Here is a 20,162-nt window from a genome sequence, read left to right on the forward strand (position 1 = left end):
TATGACTTTTCAGCCAACTTTGAAAACCCCTCAATTATTATATCATTTAGTACATACTTTTCCTTTATGTCCCCAGGAATCTTATGAGAAAGCACGTCACTTATCTTGCTGAAATTCTGATGTACCATATCTACTAACCTTTTCAACTGAAACTCAGACCTGAACATATCACTTTATTAACTATCTAATTATGGTGATGGGGGTTATCAAATAGTGATACCTAAGATAAAAATACTTAGTTTTAATTACATGGTTGTTCATATAAATTTATATTCTCATGAGGCCCCCCTTAAGTTATTTACCTAGTTTAAAATGCTTCTTCAAGAGAAACAATTTGTGTTAATTTTGAAGCCTAATTCCATCTACTTTTCTCATTGATTTTGTACTGTAGAGTTGCTTTGGTAAGAAAAGATAGGAAGCATAGAATATTCAAGCTATGTGGATACAAATTAAAAACACAAAAGGGATTTTTAAAACAAGCCAGAGAGGGAATGGACAGAAGCAATATCCAGAAAAAAATCTGATACATTCCCATGTTTTGTTGTCTCCTATTAGCATTGAGACAGCATGTTGGCAATGAGGAACTGCCTGGCTTTATATCTGCCTGATGAAACTTGACTTAATTCACAGTCACTTCATAGTCTACTAAAGACAGTGTCACTGTAGTGTGAATTCAAGGACTGCACCATTTAACTTGCCAGCAGGGCTTGAGTCAGAAGGATATCTAGCACCTGAAAAATGCACAATGTCTGAAGTTTCCTTACTGCCAGCATTTCTCTTTCTCCTTCAACAACACACAGATGGATACACCTCTTCTCCCCTGGGATCATCCTCTCTGTTTATTATGTCACTTCGCAGGTTTCTTTTCATACTGTACAGTGTTAAATTTTATTACGTGCTAGAAGGGAGGATTTTGATGATGAGGTTTACTTTGGCCCATCTCATTTAGACCATAATTCCTCGAGGGCTAGAAAGTGTCATTCTGTGTCTCTGTCTGACAGAATGCCAAGCACATCTCCACCACTGAAATGTAATTAATAAAAGTCGAATATGAACTGGTACATTCATCTTCTGACCCCAGATGGTCACTTGGGAATCAGACTGAGATTGCTCTTTGCTGGCTGTCAAAGGTATTCATCCTCACTCTCAAACCAGCTATTTCTTTAGTGTCTACAAAGTACCTTGGATGCTGGGAGATGCTTGTCTGTTTAAATTTTAGCCTGTGTATATTTTAAGGAAATGTAACTGAAGGAAAAACAACTATGACTTTTAACTTACAGGGAAAACTGTGATTGTAAATATAGCAAAAGAATGCATGAATGTTAGTACATTAAGCTTATCACATTTCTGTCTGAAAAGACAGTTGAGACTAAAACTTTGCTTCAGACAGAATTATAATCTAGTGCAAATTAATAAACCATCTAGAAGGTCATAGAAAATGCATCAAGTTCTCCCAGTGTTGCAATATTTGATGGAAGTTTACCTCTTGTTTTCTCCAAGGAAAAAAAATTGCTAGACTTTGATTTTAATTCAACAAATACATTTATTGAGTGCTTATAATGTTCAAGTCACTGTGCTAAGTTGTGAGGATAAAAAAGTTTTAAAATGGCATGGTGCCTGAAGATAGAGATAACTGAGATAATCATGATTCTTTTTTAACTTCATTGAAACTGGATCTTCTGCCAACAGAGAAGAGAACAGCATCAGGCATGAGCACCCTCATTCAGAGCAAGAGATGGAATCAACATTTAAAAAATATTTACAGTTGAACAGCTAGTAGCTGGTGGTAGCTCAGTGGATAGAATGTGGGCCTGGAGTCAGGAAGACTTGAGTAGATATGGCTTCAGACACTTACTGTGTGGCCCTGGGCAAGTCGCTTAACCTGTTTGCCTTAGTTTCTTCATGTAAAATGAGGATAATACAGCACCCATATCCCAGGGTTATTATGAGACTGCAATGAGATATTTGTAAAGCACTTATCACAGTGCCTGGCACTTAGTAGGTACTATATAAATGTTTATTCCTTTCTCCTTCCCTTTTGAAGACCTTGTGTATGCTTATGAAGTTGCTCTCAAGGCTTAGAATGAAGTAGTGAGCTTGCCCCTTCCTGAGAGTTTCCAAGGAAGTCAGGAGACCCACGTTTATAAACAAATAATGCTGTAGAAAGCATCAGTGCAAATTAGATCGAAGGCAATGATCTGAAAGCAACAACAGAGAGGCCAAGTGAATAATAAAAGTGGCAAAAGTTGTTATAAATTTATGAATTAAAGAAAATGTCTGTGCAATAGGCATTTGAGAACTGACTGGCATAATGGGATTTGTAATTCAAAAGGACAGGAATTCCCACTCAGCCCTAAGAGAGATTTGGGACTATTTTTTCATTGGAATTTAGACTTGAGGCACTTCCATATATTCTTTTTTTCAATAATAATTTATTTTTCCCCAATTACATGAAAAACAATTTTTAATATTTGTTGTTGTTTTAAGTTTTGAGTTCCAAATTCTATCCATCCCTCCTTCCAACAGTAAGCAATGTGATGTAGGTTATACATGTGTAGTCATGTAAAACATTTCCATATTAGTCATTTGATGCTAGAAAAAAAAAAGAAAGTGGAAAAACAATATACTTTGGTCTGTATTCAGATTGTATCAGTTCCTTCTCTGGAGGTGGGTGGCATTTTTCATTACAAGCCCTTTGGGATTGTCTTGGATCATTGCATTGCTGATAATAGCTAAGTCATTGACAGTTTTTTATCATACAATATTGCTGTGACTGTGTACAGTGTTCTCCTTCTGCTCACTTCATTTTGCATCAGTTTGTATAAGTCTTTCCAGTTTTTTCTGAAATCATTCTGCTTGTCATTTTTTTATAGCACAATAATATTCCATTACAACCATGTACCACAACTTTTTCAGCCATTTCCCAATTGATGGGCAGTACCTCAATTTCCTTTTTTTTTTTTGTCACCACACAAAGAACTGTTATGAAATTTTTGCACAAATAGTTTCTTTTCCCCACTTTCGTACATTCTTAAAATGACAGTCTGCTCAAGAATAGACTAAGAGAAAAGAGTGAGGATGGTAAGATTTCAGTAGCAGCAGTAGCCCCAGGGGAACACTCCTAGTCCCATGCCTGGGAATTAGGCCAAGAAGGAAAGATTGAAGGCACAGATGAAACTGGCAAAAAGAGAACCTGAGGTGGGCCTTTGGGCCATGTAAGCATCTTGGAAAAAAGGATTCAAACTGAAACCATTGATTATACCTACCTCTTCAAGAACTGAGGGAATTTCCCCAATAAGCTTTACTGTTTCTCCAACTTATCCTCCCCATGCTTGTCTTTTAACAGAAACTAATCTATTCTGCTCCTTTTTAAAACCTAAATGTTCCTATATCCTTATTTTTGCTTGAAACACAAAGCCAAAGGCAACAAAAGATAAAAATTCAAAGGTGAAAATGAATGTTAGGAATTTTCTTAACTAGAGACTTTGAGCTACTGTGATTGTATTAAAAACTTTTTATTCAATATAAACTAAATAAAATAGAAGGGGAAAAGGTGGTTTCTGAGGGCCATTATATTGAATCTAGAATAAAACCTGAGCTAATTGTTACAGAAAGCTGGATGTAACTAATTAAATCTTCAGTAAGAAACTGGTAAGGAGGAGACAAGATAGGAAAGGCTTTGGCAGAATTCAGTACCCAACAGGGAGGAGGGAACAGAAAGGATTGGGTACTCAGTCAGTCAACTTTACCTTCCACATTGACACCTACCAGGGTTAATATGTTTTCTTATAAATTATTGTCAGGAGATAGGTCTACCTTTTCATAAATTTGTCATATTGAAAGAGGAGCTTAAGAAGGATAATAGGAGTTAGAGCAGCCCATCCCAATTGCTCTGCTTCTCCCTGTTGTTGTTCAGTCATTTTCAGTCACATCCACCTCTTCGTGTCCCCATTTTGGGGGTTTTCTTGGCAAAGATACTGCAGTGGTTTGCCACTTCTTTCTCCAGATAATTTTGCAGATGAGGAAACTGAGGCAAATAGGGTTAAGTGACTTGCCCAGGGTCACACAGCTAGTAAGTGTTTGAGGCCAGATTTGAACTCAGGAAGAGCCTTTCTGACTCCAGGCCTAGTACTCTATCCACCACTCCACCTAGCTGCCCTCTCCATCTCTCCCTGTCCTACAAGAAAAATATATAGGGAAAATTGCCAATCTCTCTTTTCTGATCTCCCCCCTTGTCTTCCCAAAAGAATATAAGCAAGCTTTTTGAGGAACTGCTGTGTATCTCTTGTGTCTAGCATAGGGCCAGGTACAGAGTAATAAATAATAAATTAATAAATATTTATTGGTTGATTGATTGAATGATTTCTGTCTACCACAATGTTTCAAGGCCAGTGGCAATAGCTACTGTATTCTAGCCAACAAAGACTTCCTTGGGTTTCAGTACCATCCGATCATTGTTGTGTGGACTATGCCAGATGATGCCCAGATCCTCTTTCCCACAACTGGCAAGAGGTAAACATTTCCTGGCAGAATTAAGAATAGCATTTTGGCATCCAAGGCTCTTTTTTCTTATTTGCACAGTTTTCTATTTACAGCTAAGTGTTCAGAATGACAAATATATATGATGCTACATCTTTTTTGACAATTGCAAAATAGCACTCTGAAAATTATTTGGCAATTCAATTACTGTAAAAAGGTGTTTTTTCTCATACTAGCTTAAAATGATGTCTTTCCGCCTTTCTATTTACCATCTAAGTCTTTTCATAGAGTGATCTGTGATTGAGGCGACTAACCCAGAAGTTTCACTTAGCAAGAGGCATGATTATAGGACTGTCTACAGTTTCCTCTTCTGTGCAACAATTTAGGGGGCAGTCAAGAAATAAGGAGGATGGTGATCAGTAGTTTAGGGATGCTGTAATGTCCTGATCTGATTATGCAGAGAAAAGTACAATGCATATTGTTCTTTCCATGTCTGCAGTTTATATCACAAAATCTCCAAAATGATCTTGGAAATTTACCTCCAGAGAAAGAAAGCTTGACAAAGAAAAACATGACTTGCTTTCATTTTACCATTCTCCTTCTGTGACTAGTCTCCATCTTTCTTTGCTTTTACTTGTGCTTGAGTTGGTGATATTTCATATCAATGAGAGAATAGCACTGTAAATACCTATTACCTGAAGATAATTAGCAAGCATTTATTAAGCACTTAATTGCTTGTCACTACACTAAGGATACAGAGATAAAACAAAAATAGCCCCTACCCTCAAGGAGCTTACCTTCTAATGGGAGGATTTGATAATTAGCTGAGGAACGTCTGTTAAACTGGATGCATCCCAAATATTTTATGATTAATGAAAGTATTAGGTCATGAAAGGTTTAATGTCTGTACTTCATTGGTGGCAGAAGGGCTCTCTCAATAAAAAATAAATTTTATAAAAGCAGGAAAAGACAAGCAAATTAGTCATCCCAGTTTATTTTCTTCAATATAGGAGACTGTGTATGTGGTTTTTTTTCTAATTCGTATTTTACCTTAATTGATAATAATTCTACCACTCAAGATCACAGCACTAATTGGAAGCTGAAGGTGGTAGGAGGAGAAGATATTGTTAAAGGTTGTCAAAATAAGGCCTTTATTTTGCAGCCTCAAAAGTGAGTGTGTGATTTGGCATTACATCAATTCTTTGTGCTTGGGTTAAGTGCGCCATTGGTACCTTATTAACTCTTGGCAGTTAAGCATGGCATGCTCCCTTCAACCAAATTACATTAGATTTCTTTCCAATTTATCAAGTCTTTTCGGTTTTATTCCTTCATTAGAAAAGGTTGATGGTAGGTAAATTGGTTTCTGAAATCCACAGCCCTCAAGTTTTAAAGATAGCACTATATCTCTACAGGAGACCCTTATATATACTGTACCTTTAAGTACTCAAATCAATTTAATTAAATTTCATTAGAAGCACTAGAGCTGAAATAAACTAATGAAAGCAACTGGCATGTCAGGTAGTATTTATGTCTGCATTAAATTGAAAATACTCCCTTTTGGCTCTTAAAAAATTAGTTTAAATATTTAACACTAATGGCTTTTGGAATTGTTGATGGGAATGGTTTTAATGAATCTTTTACAAACAGTTTGCCTTAAAAATAGATGGAGACTTATTTTATTAGAGTCCAAGATGGCTGAGGATTACTTTCAGGAACCAGATTCAGTTTTCTGCTCCATCACATATACCTTGCCTCCAAATGCTCTGTCTCCTTTTTCCTGGAAGGACATCACTCCTTTCAGTGAAATGATGAGGACATGCATGTGTTTATCACACAGTACAACTCCTTTCTTTCCCCACTGATTATTATTACTTTAAGAGAATGATTTTGTATGAAATGAAAAAGCAACCATCATGGTTTCTGAGGGATCACGTCCTTGATGAGTAAACACTATTTAAATATCTTAAGCCTGATACCTTTCCCTGAAGGGGCCACTTACATGGATCATTTCAAAACATGGTATGTTTATAAAACTGGTTAATATGAAAGAGTCTAATTAGCTAACATAAATAATAGAATGAGAATGATGTTGATAGAATTATGGATTGGTGTGAACTCCTTAGAGCCCTCAAGATCTTCTCTTCTCTCTTATTGTCTTGGTTCACTTAAAACAAATGAAATGTACAAGATATATGGACTCTAAAACTGGCAGTGTCCATTGAAACCAATCACTTTGATCTTTGGTTTCAGTGTTAATTTCTAAATACCTTTATGAGAAAACTGCATTGAAGACAGAATAAGTTAGTGGAGAGGGATGGGTCAAGAAGTTTGAAAAAGAACCAGGTGGCCCTCAAGCTACTGCAATATATCACTTAAATATGTTGGATCCATAGTCAAGAAAGCAATTGGCAAATTCATTCATTCATTGAATTTAGGGCTAGATTTCTATTTATGAGCTTAATTACTAAATTAATGCCCTGGCCAGGAACATGGGTGTTAACTTTGAGGAATCTACTATTTCATGAGTGTAGTTACTCCCTCCAAAAGTGCAGGTCACAACTCCTCCATATCTTCTCATTCTAATGAAAAAGTTTGTTAGCCTTGGATTACTAATATGAAATGTAAGACTTTTGAAATATACTTTTTAGATGCCAACAGTTTTCATTAACTAAGAGCCTGTGGTCAAGACAGAGACTTTTTTATGTAAGACAGATTTGAAAATAAAAATATAAACAGAAATACAATTCATGTTGGGTTGTTTTTTTTTTTAAGTTAGACATCCTGGCTATGAATATTAACTAGCAGATAGAGAGATAGAAAGGACATATTTCCTCATCTACTGATATCAAATGAAACAATGTCACTGGACTCTAGCTGATGTTTCCAGTCAATTAATCAGTTACAGAGTTCATCCACTGAGAAACAAATACCCACTACTTCCACAAGATAGCACACCCATGAATTACTGTAAGCCCATCTACTAAGTTTAGCTGTACTAAAAGAAACTGGAGCAGATCTAATGAGAGATGAAATATGCTTTTACCTCCAGTCCCTGAAAGTTTGGATTTCTCAGGAATCATTGTCTGGAAAAATTGACCACATTTGTTGTAAGCTCTTTGAATACTTTCAACTTAGTATAAGAAGGAGCAGAGCAAAATGACAATGACACAGCTAAATGCAGGTGGAGACCATGCAAATCGTCTTGTTCCTTATACATGCTGGGCACTCGACACACATTTGTTTTTGAAACATGGACTGTTCAGATGTATTCAAGGGTGCAATGGAGCCAGCTCAGACCAACTCTCCAGAGACACTCTTGAAATTTTCGATAGGAGCAGTTACACCTTGGAACTCAGCAAATGCTATAAATCAGGGCTCGATTTGGTGTTTTCTTAATGGTGTTTTGTCTAGACTTAGGAAAGTCATAGAGAAATGTTAATAATACAAATTAAACTTTTTTCATGTGTTTTCGAAGAGCTAGTTAATCATTTACCAGTACATTCTTGTTTAAAATGTAGCAAGCACATCATAAAGATTGGTTTCTTTTTAGTTGTAGTTAGATTAAATGGCAACTTAAAAGAAAAAGAAAATAAAATAATTTTTTTTATTTTAAAATAAAAATATTCTGGGTTTGAACTCTAGTCCTGCCAATGTCACCTTGAACAAATCACTTAATTTCTCTGGCCCTCAGTTTTATCATCTGTAAAATGAAGTTTGGCTACATGAAGATTCTTTCTGAGTTCTAAATCCTGTTACTTGTAATAACATATAATCATCTGTCAAGAGCAGAAGATGATTATTTAAAGGAGTAACTTTTCAATTCAACATGTATTAAGCACTATGTACAAAGAACTGTTCTAAATTCTGAATATTCTAAGATGAAACTAATATGGCTCCTGTCCCCAAGGAGTTTATAATCTAATGGAGGTAGGAGGGTGGGGTAAGGCAAGCACCTAAGCCCTTCTGCTCTAAATCCTATGATCTTATGACTTTTCAAATAGTTATAATACAAGACAAAATGAGATAAGTACAAAGCAGAGGTCTAAATAAGGTGCTATAACAAATGTGTGGAAAGATAGCAGTTTAATTTGAGGATAAGAAAGCCTTCATGAAGGAGGGGTACCACAGTTAGGCCTATACAGAAGAGGAACTTGAAAAGACAGATGAGGGCAAGTCCATTCCAGGCATAGAGAAATAAGTAAGCAAAAGAAAATTGAGGGGAGAGAGTGAGTTTGGAATTTACATTGCATAAAAAGGAGAAATATGAAATAAGATTGGAAGGGAAGGTTGGAGCTGCATTGTGTCTTCATCTTGAACATTGGCACAAGGAATCCCGTCACCTGAAACAAGAAATTACAAGAAGTAGATCGCTCAGTTTATGTTTCACAATTCATGAATAGTACTTAGGAATCTGTACCCTTGTTTCACCCAACACACATAAAATCATTACTTTCACATCTACAATCCTAAAATTTGAAATCTCTCTCTCTGATTATAGCTTTCCTTATCTCCCTATACCTCACCCGTCTAAACCTAAACCACAACTTGCCATCACTCTGATTTGCCGGGCCATCACCCCTGCACTGGCCTCACTTTCCTCATTTCAAAATCTTGAATCTACAGTTATCCAAATCAAACATTGAGGCCCTTCCTATAGCCACTCATCTATCTCCAAACTCCAACCCTGCATTACTCTCAATATCTACCTTCTCTGCTCCTGTTTCTATGCTGTTGAACACTAGAAGAAATGATATAATTGTATTGACTGAATCTATGCCAGTCCATTTATTCTTCCCTCATTGTCTCTGTTGCATTTTCAACAGTGGTAGCTGCAAAACTTTCCTTCTGTCTTTGTCACTTACCCCATCCTTTTCAGGAGAGAACCTGGCCTTATATCACTGAAGAAAAAAAAAAACTGAGACCATCTGCTACAAGATCCCTCTCCTCACCAATTGTATATTTCAGTTACCTCAAGATCATCCCCCAATTCCTACCTCCTTTGCTTCAGTTTCAGAGGAAGAAGGGACCCTTTTTTGCCAATGTTATCAGCCTTTCTACTTGTACCCCTAATGTCATGCCCTTCTGTCTCCTCTAGGTTTGATCATCAGAGGAATTTCCCTAATTATCAACTTCTTATCCACTGTCTCCTTCAATTCTGTTTACAAACACATCCAGATTGTCCCCATACTTAAAAACCTTCACTTGACCTCATCATTCCCAAGCTATCATCTTATAGCTCTCTTCTGTTTCACAGCCTAGCTGAAGTCAATCATCTCCTTGGGGCAACTTGGTCTTCTTTTAGGAAAAGCCTCCCCTTTTGTGGGTGGAAGGAAAAAAATGAGTCAGAGAGATGTTCCTATCATGCCTCTTGAATCCATTCTCCCCAGAGCTACCTAATTGATGTTCCTAAAGCACAAACCTTGCCTTGCAGAAAAAGCCCGTGACACACCCTCACCTGTAGGATAAAATACAAATTCCTCTCTGACATTTAAAACTCTTGATCAATTCCAGCCTGTTTACAGGCTTATTACACTTTACTCTTCTTTACATACTCTATGCTCCAGCCATACTGGCCTACCTTCCTTCTCTATCCCATGTACAAGCTTCCATATCCCACATTCATTCTTTTGTACAAGCTGTTTTCTATTCCTAGAATGCTCTCTCTAATAATTACTGTCTCTTGAAACCCCTAATACTCTTTAAGGGTAAACATTTTTCCCACTCAAATATCATGGAATCATAGTATCAGAGCTAGATGAGACTAGAAATCATCCAGGTCAGGGGTTCTTAACCAGGGTCCATGAACTTGTCTTTCAAAAATAAAACTCTATTTAAATATTTAGTTTCTTATGTAAGCCTATGTATTCTATTTTATACATTTAAAAACAATATCTGGAGAAAGGATCCACCAGACGGCCAAAGTGGCCTGTAACACACATGCAAAAAAAAAAAAATGAAAAACAGTTAAGAATGCTGATCTACCCTCATTTTGCAGATGAGAAAACTGATGTCCAGAGAAGTAAAGCAAAGCAAACCCAGGTCCTCTTTGACTTCAAATCACAGACTTTTTCCACTGTGTCACTTCTTTCTTTCTCATTAAGGACAATCTCTGGTTGCTTGTTTTTGTTGTTGTTGTTGTTTATTTTGAAGACTGTATACATGTAAGCCCTGATTCAGTCAGATTGCATCCCCACCCCCTAAGAAGCTATGTAGGTGATGGTGAGTAAGAATCTGCAAGATTCCTCTCTACCGGTATAACCCTTTCCCCTCATGGTTCACACTGTTAAGTATCTTCCCATACAGGCATCTGTATCTATCCAATAGATCCGGAGTTTCTAGATTACTCTGGGTACAAGCACTGGAACATCCAGGGACTTCACAGACATCACTCCCAGAAAGTACAAATTATAATATGAATACACTTGTACCTAATGGAAAGTCCTGGTGGATGCTGTCAGGACCTGTGATTCTTTGTGGGCCATAATTATGAAATATCAAGAATTGTTCACACTGGAAACATCTTGCTCCATCCTCAGGGTCCTCAGGGTGTGTATCTTGGGCCTTCATTATCCCAAGGTTCCATGGAACATGCAGAGGCTGAACTTCACCTTCTCTAGTTTGCAGGACTTTTTTCAATAGCTCAGTGTCACAGACATTCTCCAAATCTGGACCAGTGCCTACTCAGATCTCCCCAATAAACCTAGGAGTTTCTAGCATCTTTCAGTGCCTTAGGCACTATCTTTTTCAGAAATGGTCAATAGAGTGCTTGATAGCTGAAACTCACTAGAGAAATACAGTTTTTCTTGAGGATGTGGGAAAGATTTTTAATAGGAAACTCTCAAATACATCAACCATCAAGAGAAATTCCTAGCCTTTATCTAAACATAAGAATACATCAAAGTGAATTCTATATGATGAAATCAGAATCCTTAGCAAAAACCTTAAAATATGAACATAAAATTACTTCTGAAAGGAAGATGACAATGGATAATCATTCCTAGACACAGTGGATCCTACTTTGATATTAGGCCATGTGGACTTCCCAGGTCATTACAGAGAAAAAAAAGAGTATTGTTCACCTAACTCCCTGCCAACCAGAATAGTCTTACTGAAGAAAAATAATGCTCTGGTCTCCAGGAGAGACAAGACAGAGAGAACAGAGGCTCAAACCTTCCACTTTCTTATCTTCCAGGTAGAGCAAAAAAGGGAAAAGCAGTTAAAAGAACCAAGAGCTTCTGCTCCTCTAACCATATCAGTAAACACTTATTAAGTTCCTACTGTGTGTCAAGCACAGTGCTGAGCACTGAGACTACAAAAAGAGTCAAAATATAGTCCCCACCCTCAAAGAGCTTGCAAGGTGAGATGTAAAAGACAGAGCATAGCCAAGAAGTACCTTGGGAGACTACCAAAGACTGTGATAGAAAAGAGCTGAGAAGCTACTGCCTGTGCATACCTCAGGTAGAGAAAGAAAGTTAGATTTCCCAAGGGAAGGCTTACCTGGTCAAGAGAAAGGGATCTCAAAACGCTTGTGCTAAAGCCATGTCTACCATTTCCATTCTAGTCAGACTAGGTGCTAGAGCTCCCCATTGTGCCCAGCTCTTCCACTTAAGAATTGAAAGTAACACTATGTTTTCTGCATTTAAATATTAGAGACTAGTATAGAAGGTCAGCATCTCTTTTAAAGGAGCAAGTCAATTTTAAGTCAAGGGGATCTGGCCCTTTTAACAGATAGAAAGCTTCTTCCTCATTACAGTAACATGACTCATGGTAGGCACCACCTTCTGGAAACTGTGTTGTTTGTCCTTTGTGCTCAAAAAGGACCAAAATGACATCACAATATTGGGGTCAGCGTACAGTGTGTCCAGCTGTGGTCTATCATACCAATATGAACTTCAAAGGCTCTACCACAGGTCAGGCACAAATAGTTCATACAAGCACTTGGAACGGAGAGGTCTCAAAAATCAAATAAAGAAATAATCCCTACTCTTAAGGAGCTTACATTATGATTTCTTTTGAGCTTCTGAAATTCTGCTTTATTCAGCACCTTCTTTATCATGGGCACACCATGCTGGATGATCCTGTGCCAGTGTCTCCATGTCTCACAATCAATACCAAAGTTCTTCATAGAAACCTTCAGTGTTCTTGTATCACTTCTTCTGACCACCAAGTGAGTGTTTGCTTTGTGTGAGTTCTTTGTAAAATAATCTTTTAGGCAAATATACATTTAGCATTCCAACAAGCCCATCAGAGTTGCACTCTCTGCATTAGAGTTTGAATATATGGCAGTTTAATTTGAGAAAGACCTCACTATCTGGTATCTTTTCCAGACAGGTGACCTTCAGTATCTTTCTATGACAATTCAAATGGAAGGGATTCAGTTTCCTGGCATGGCACTGGTAGACTGTCTAGGTTTCACAGGCATACAACAATTGCATCAGCACAATGACTCTCTAGACCTTCAGTTTGGTAGGCAGCCTAATACCTCTTCTCTCCCATACATTCTTTTGGAGCCTCCTAAATGCTGAGCTACCTTTGGCAATGCCTCTGTGTGTACATCCCTGGAAAGTATACCATCAAGGTAGGTGAACTCATCAACACACCTTCTTGAAACGTAATGTTCTGGCTAAAGCCAACTTGTAGAAAGGCAAATTCTTCTGTCCTTCCCCCGCTGCTCCAACCTTCCTTCCAAATAGATAACAGGCATAGGCTGATAACTTCTACTGTTGCTAAGGATGGCTGAACTAACAGGTGCCTAACAAAACTTGTTATATAAAAACTCAAACTGTAGCGAGAAAATGCTAAGAGGGTAAGTCAGAAGGAAATCAGATTATTTCTGGTGGCAATTTAGAGTTCAATTGCTTTGAACTCCTATTCTTTCTGGATTTCCATCTCTATATGCTTGGAACAACTTAACAGTCTTCAGTTTTAAGTTTAATATGTTAAAAATAAAAAACCAATTTGAGGAACTGATATAATATCACATTTTTGACAGCTTGACTGGGTCTTGAGCTGAAGGGCATAACTTCTAGGTCATTCTCCTACTGGAGGTGAATGATAAGACTGAGAAAAGAGTTTCTTATCATCAATATTAAGGATTATCTGCCTTTGCCTGGTTACTACTGCTGTCCTTTATTGGCTGGGTATTTTCTTCACTGAGTTTTCTTATCTAACCCCTACAAACTGTAGGGATGGATAGATTAGATGTTATGAAGGGCAACTATAGATAGCCACAGTGAAAATAATAAGGCACTAAGCAAAAATCATGGCTTGTAATGATTTTAAAATTTTTCAGAAATAAAAAAACATCAAATATACAAATAATTAATAGAAATCCTTCCCAATACATTAAAAGCTGTGAACAAATTCTCTGCTTTTCTGCATCCTGCATATTTCAGCTTACCAGTATGTAAAAAGAAACAACATTCCTTCACACACACACACCCCAGTCTCACAATGGGATCATATTCTAATCATTTCTAGACAGAATACCATTCCATGGAACTTGGACAACAGCTAAAAAAATAACTTTGATTAGTATAAGACAGAGACTTTTCTCTTTCAGTAAAATATGTGTATACATATTATTTATTATACATATATATGTGTATACATACTTATATAATTCTGTGTGTGTGTGTGTGTGTGTGTGTGTGTGTATAATGGAGTCATTTTGTGTTTATACCCTCCAACTCTATCAATCTTAGAATATTATAGAATGTTAGGCACTTCATTTGTGTTGGACCTTGAGATCCTTGGATTAAAAAATACTATGCAATTGTTGAACATTACCATTTATTAATAATAGTAGGAATTAGGGGTCTTGCTAATGGTAGAGTTTCTCAAGGAGTATATTGGGTACCCCTGGTTATATCTTATGGTATTTTTTCCAAATGAAACAGCTACCAAATTGATAAACACCCATTTGGTTTAATTTGGAGTTCTGTCAGTGAAACAGTATCTTCATTGTCAGGTGAAATATATCATAATGTAAGCTCCTTAAGAGTAGGGATTATTTCTTTTTTTTTTTTTTTGTATCTGTACCCCCAGCACCTAACACAGTGGTTAATGCAGAGTAGGTGGTTAACAAATATTTATTAATTGACCAATTAAGTCAAATCATATTCCTTGGAAATATCCAAGAACAGAAATGTATGGCCTTTTAAAAAAAATTCTATCTGGAATCAGAGTCATTAGGGTTTTCCAAATTCTATTTCATAGAATATACTAGAGCAAATTTTAATTAGTCAACAAAGCATTTGCTGCCAAAATTCTTTAGATTTAAAAAAAAAATCTTATAAACCTAAAATAAGTATTTCTTCCTCCTACATCTCACAGAATCTATCCTTTGAACCTGGATAGTTCCCATCCCCTCTTCTACCCCCGTTGTCCATGAGTATATACATATATATATATATATATTATATATATACATATATATTATATATATGGAAAAGCTATATGAGCTAGAGAACTTAGCTTACTGGTACACAGAATAGATTGGGTTTAAAAGTACTAAACGACTTTGTTTTCATTGTCTCTGGAATTAAGTGATTTTGAGACATAGCAATTTTAAATTTTTGATTTTCTGATCATTAAAACCAATGAATGAGATTTTCAAATATATTGATACTAAAATTTGAATTTTTAAAAATAATAGCTTTGAGTTACATGACTAGGTAGAAGAAGATTTTTCAGAAATATCTAGGTTAATCAAAAAGATTCCATCTCAAATACAACATGCAAATTTTTATATATAAGCAAGTATTATGAAGGTCAAGGGGCACAGGACTAATGAAAACAATTTTTTTAAAAGTTTTCAGGAGAAAGCATGAGATAGAGAAAATGTGCTGCATTTGGAATCAGAAAACCCTTACTCCCTGTATGACCATGGGCAAGTTCTTTAAACTGTCTAGCTCTCATTTGCAAAAAGAGAGCTTGCACTAGACAACCTTAAAGGACCCCTTGGCTCTAACTCTATGGTTCTAAAACCTTTAGCCATATACATACTTGGAGGATAGGCATTAATGCTCTAGCAACCCTATTTCTAATTAAACTTTACCCTGCTATGCAAATGGTTTTTAAAAATACATTTAAACTTAGATTGACAAATTTTATATAAAGAGGGCCAGAAGAAAAATGGAAAAGAGCAATTTTTCTTTATAAACCTGCAGGTTTACACAGGGGAAAAGGATAAATTAGATGATGATCACGTATTTGGAATTTTGAGTAGATAAGAAGTTGGAGCTTATTTGGAATTTTTTTTTTGATGGTGGTGGTGGGGGAATTGGGGTTAAATGACTTGCCTAGTGTCTCATAGCTAGTAAATGTCTGAGGCTAGATTTGAACTCAGGTCCTCCTGACTCCAGGGCTGCTGCTCTATCCACTGGATCACCTACCTTCCCCCTTAATTTGGAATTTTGAAGACTCACAAGAGGAGTGTAATGATGTCTAGGGAATAAAGCAAGAACTAAGATTCTACAGAGGTGATCAATATCCCCTGCTCATCCCTCAAATTTTTTATGTTTTCAAAAGAAATTTTATTGATGCTTTTTGACATTGCATTATAGTAACAGCGAGATGGGGAAGGGAATCTCCCCCCTTAAGATTGTACCCTCCCTTGTAACAAGGAAAAATAGTTCGGCAAAAGCACCCCATTCAGTGACTCCTTTTGAGAATGTGTCCAATATTCTACCCTAGTAGTCTGCTGTCCCTTTACCATGAGGAATAAAGCATATTTAATTCTCTGTTCTCCAGGACCATTTTTTTTCTTACTCATATTCATCTTCTTTTTAGTAACATTTCCATTTACATTGTTGTAGTTATTGTGTATAGTGGTCATTTAGTCATGTTTATTTCACATTCCATCAGTTCAAAGGATTCTTCTAGTGTTTTTGAGAATTCATAATTTTTAATAATTTAATAAAGGGGAAGGGAATAAACACTTATGGAGTTCCTGCTATGTACCAAACACTATACTAAGTGCTTTTATTGTTGCTTGCTCTATCATATTCTTGCGTTATAGTTTTTTTTCAACCATTCACCAACTGATGGCACTCACTTTGTGTCTAGTTCTTTGCTTCCACAAGAAGCAATGCTAAGAATCATTTGGTATATGATGTCCATGACTCCCATGAAGTATATTTCCAGTATTGGCATCATTGGTTAAAGGACAGTTTTGTAACTTTTCTTGCGTAATTCCAAACTGATATACAGAATAGTTGAAATCATTCACAGCTCCACCAATGGTGAATTAGTATGCATGTCTTTCTCAACATTGACCATTTCTTTATTCTCTGATAGTTAGAAGATGCTCTCTAAATGTATGATCATGTGCAGAATCTAATGCATAACATATAAGCAGGTGTAGATTAGTATAGAAGAGAATATAGCTGGCAATGTCCTAAGGTAACAGAGTCTCTTCCTGATATATAACTGCCTCACATTCCTCCCAAGTCTATGATGAATATTCATATTTACTTAGTTCCTGCATCTGTGGAGGACAAGTAGTAATTGATCTTCACTAACAGAGTTCTTCAGCAAAGGGAAAGTTGTAGCTAAGTCGTTCTTCCTTCTATAAAAATTTAAAGCCTCTATTTCTGACCTAAGTTATCAATAAAACCTTTCTTTATGATCTATCCTTGAGAGAACTGATTGGCCAAAGTATATAAAATTGAACTGATGTACAGTCTTTCTTAGTTCATAATTGGTTTTATAGGCCGCTGAGATTTGACACATATTTGATAATTTCAGTGACCTTAGACACAAGTGGCTATCAGGATGGGGTAGTAGTACTATACGGGACAGTTTCTCATAATTAGCCTAAAAATGATATATATTCAGTAACCTTGAAAGGTGATTGTTATCAAAGGGTAGAAAGCCTTCCTTGTACATATTTCTAATAATTTCCCTGACAATCACATCAGAAGAAGCTATCATTTTCTCATCCTAGGTTGGGGAGGAGTTCAGGGCCAGGTAGGTGTATAGTCTAATCAGGTATCTCTCAAAAGTTACAAAGAAGGAAAAAAAAACTTTAACTTTTAATAGGCCAGCTAAGAGGTTACAAGTGATGTGACAATATATCAACTTAGCATTCAAGGATAAAGGATTATGATAAACTCTGCTTAATGCAAGTGTTTCTTCTGCCTGGGAAAGGAATCTCCCCAAATGGAACTTGTGCTTGTGGTTTCAGTGTACAACAGTTAAATGAGTCCAGTCCTATGCAAGTGGTCGCTATATCACTTAGTCTTAATTCTACAGGTAGATATTCATAAGTTAGTAGCACCTTAAATTGTCAAGTGTCACAGCGGTCATATAAGACACTGATCAAGAAATAGGATACCCAGAACAAGTAAAATGATAATAATTGATATTTACCTATTGCTTTAAAGTTTGCACAATGTTTTTACATATATGACCTACATGAATTTAAAAGGAGAAGTAAAATACAGTTCCTGGGCTAAATTAATGAACTCACCTTTCAAATTCAGGCCAACTTAAGATATGACCATGAAGACATCAACTGGCATTTTACTGGTGATAGTAAGAATAAACCAATTTTACAATTGATGGAGATTTTGATGGAGAGAGGCAGATTGAGAGAATTGAGGTGGGAGACAGGGAAGTGGAGAAAAGCAAGGGAAATGAATGAAGCACAGGTACTAGGAGTTTTGTTGACTGCCAGATTAATAGGCTGATCCTAAGAACCCTATAATTGCTCAGAAGGCTAAGCAGAGGTTAGTCAGCAGAACTAGGGAAATCCCAAGGTGGAAACATAAGAAAGGGAAGTGCTAGCCTCTCATATGTCAAAGGTTTTATTTTATGATAACCCTAAAGGGGGGAAGCTAAGTCCAGGAGTCATCAGAATTCATGAGCACAGTAATTCTATTTAAGTAAAAGCATCTGACTATAGCATTTTTGAAAATCAACTTATTCAAACTCTTAAGCCAAAATCTAGTAGTAAAAGACAAAATTTCTTATAGGGTTCTCTGTCTATAGCAGAGGAAAGGTTCATTTCCCTTTCTCCCTCTCTTCTCATATTAAAAAGGGAAACCAATATATCATTCAGCAGGCTCCGTAATCTCTAATAAAGTGATTTTTTTTCTTTTTTGTAAATTCAGAATGGCATTAGGTAAGTAATCAGGAAACTGCCTCCTGACTTAAGAGGAACTCAGTGAGCATTCTATTTTTCCCCCCAGGATGGATGGTCACAGTATCACTTTGTAGCCTCATCTTCAACAATAGAAAGAGATCGGCAAAGACCGTATTCTTCATCACGAACACCCTCCATTTCTCCTGTGCGCATGTCTCCTAACAATCGCTCAGGTAAGAAGGTGCCAATAATAAGCAAAACACATGTGTCTAACAAAGATGAAAGCATCTTAGTTGATCAAAACACCATGCTTGGGGGAGGAGGGCATTCAGGTCCTATGAATTTGTGTGTGTGTTTATATACACACATATGTATATATATGTATATATGTATGTATACATATATGTATGTTTGTAGATATAGATATCCTTTTTAGTGACACGTTTATGGAAATTGTAAAGTGAGCACTGCCATAAATCGCTAACATTATTTTATGTGGGCTAACCCATCAGCATTGACCAGAATCCAATAATGGAAAAGAAAAGGGCAGATTTCTACTATCATGTAACTACTACTTCCTTGGAAAGCTTCCAGAGTCAGAGTCCTTTAAGTAACACTTCAGTGGCAGTCATAAAAATAGTTCTGAACAAAGAGAAGTCTTTTGGACAACAATGGAAAGCCTTCCAGCTCCAGACACTTCTTCTGGACTTTTAGTGCTAGACTGAATCTTAGTAGTGTTTATTTATACTGTACACTCAACCCATCAGTTGGAGCATGAATAAACTGCTATTTTATTGACTAAGGACATTTAAGTGATTCAGTTAAGTTTTCCATATACTTACTCAGCTTGTCACTTAGCTTTGAGCTTACATTAGTCATTTCCTCTAAGATATACTATATTTCACAGGACAGTGAATCTTGAGCTAGAAGGGACCCCAAAAGCCACCTTGGCCCCATTTTGCAGATGAGGAGACTGAAGGCAGGGGTTGTTGAATGACATATGCAAAGTAACACTGATAGGAACCATCAGAAGTAGGATTTAGACCCAAGTTCTCCAACTATAGACCCTATACTTATTTCTACTCTTTCTAAACCACATTAAATCATGCATTAGCATGGCTTACTTAAGAAAGCAGGAATAAGCTTCCCAGAACATACTACAGTCATGCAGGAAGCATGGTTTTCATTGTTATTTAGATGGTGGAAATGTCATCTCACTTTTCTGAGTCTCTATTGTAGAGAGATATATTTAGAATAAAAGAATTCTCTTCAGGCTTTCCCTTCCTTCCCCTGCCAAAGAGTTCTTGTTTTCCAAAGCTGGGTCAGAGGGTAGCATGGTAGATGGCATCAAAAATATCCTAGCTGGCCTTGAAAAAGTTTCTCATAAAACCTTATACAAGAATTTACAGTGTGAATAGTTACCTAAGACTTGTCTGAATGATGAAGAAACTCAGAAAAAATATAGGAGAAACCTGACCGGAATAAATTATACTCTCCCATCCAAATGGAAGAATACATGTTTCAGTGTAATAGGGTTTAAAACACTTGGACTGACAATAAGACTAGAGACAGAGAATCTTAAACTGCTGTCAAC

The 20,162-nt window shown here is 36.6% G+C and overlaps 1 protein-coding gene across 1 annotated transcript in view; it reads left to right on the forward strand.

Moving 5' to 3' along the window:
- Positions 1 to 20,162, forward strand: part of CTNND2 (catenin delta 2) — a 912,708-nt gene that overhangs the window by 871,315 nt on the left and 21,231 nt on the right. The window contains exon 19 of the mRNA XM_027869022.1: positions 18,675 to 18,801. Coding sequence (XP_027724823.1) covers positions 18,675 to 18,801 — 127 coding nt within the window. The remainder of the gene's footprint in view (positions 1 to 18,674; positions 18,802 to 20,162) is intronic.

Source organism: Vombatus ursinus, unplaced genomic scaffold (assembly GCF_900497805.2).
Source record: "Vombatus ursinus unplaced genomic scaffold, bare-nosed wombat genome assembly UNPS02014791.1, whole genome shotgun sequence".
NCBI classification, from domain to species: Eukaryota; Metazoa; Chordata; class Mammalia; order Diprotodontia; family Vombatidae; genus Vombatus; species Vombatus ursinus.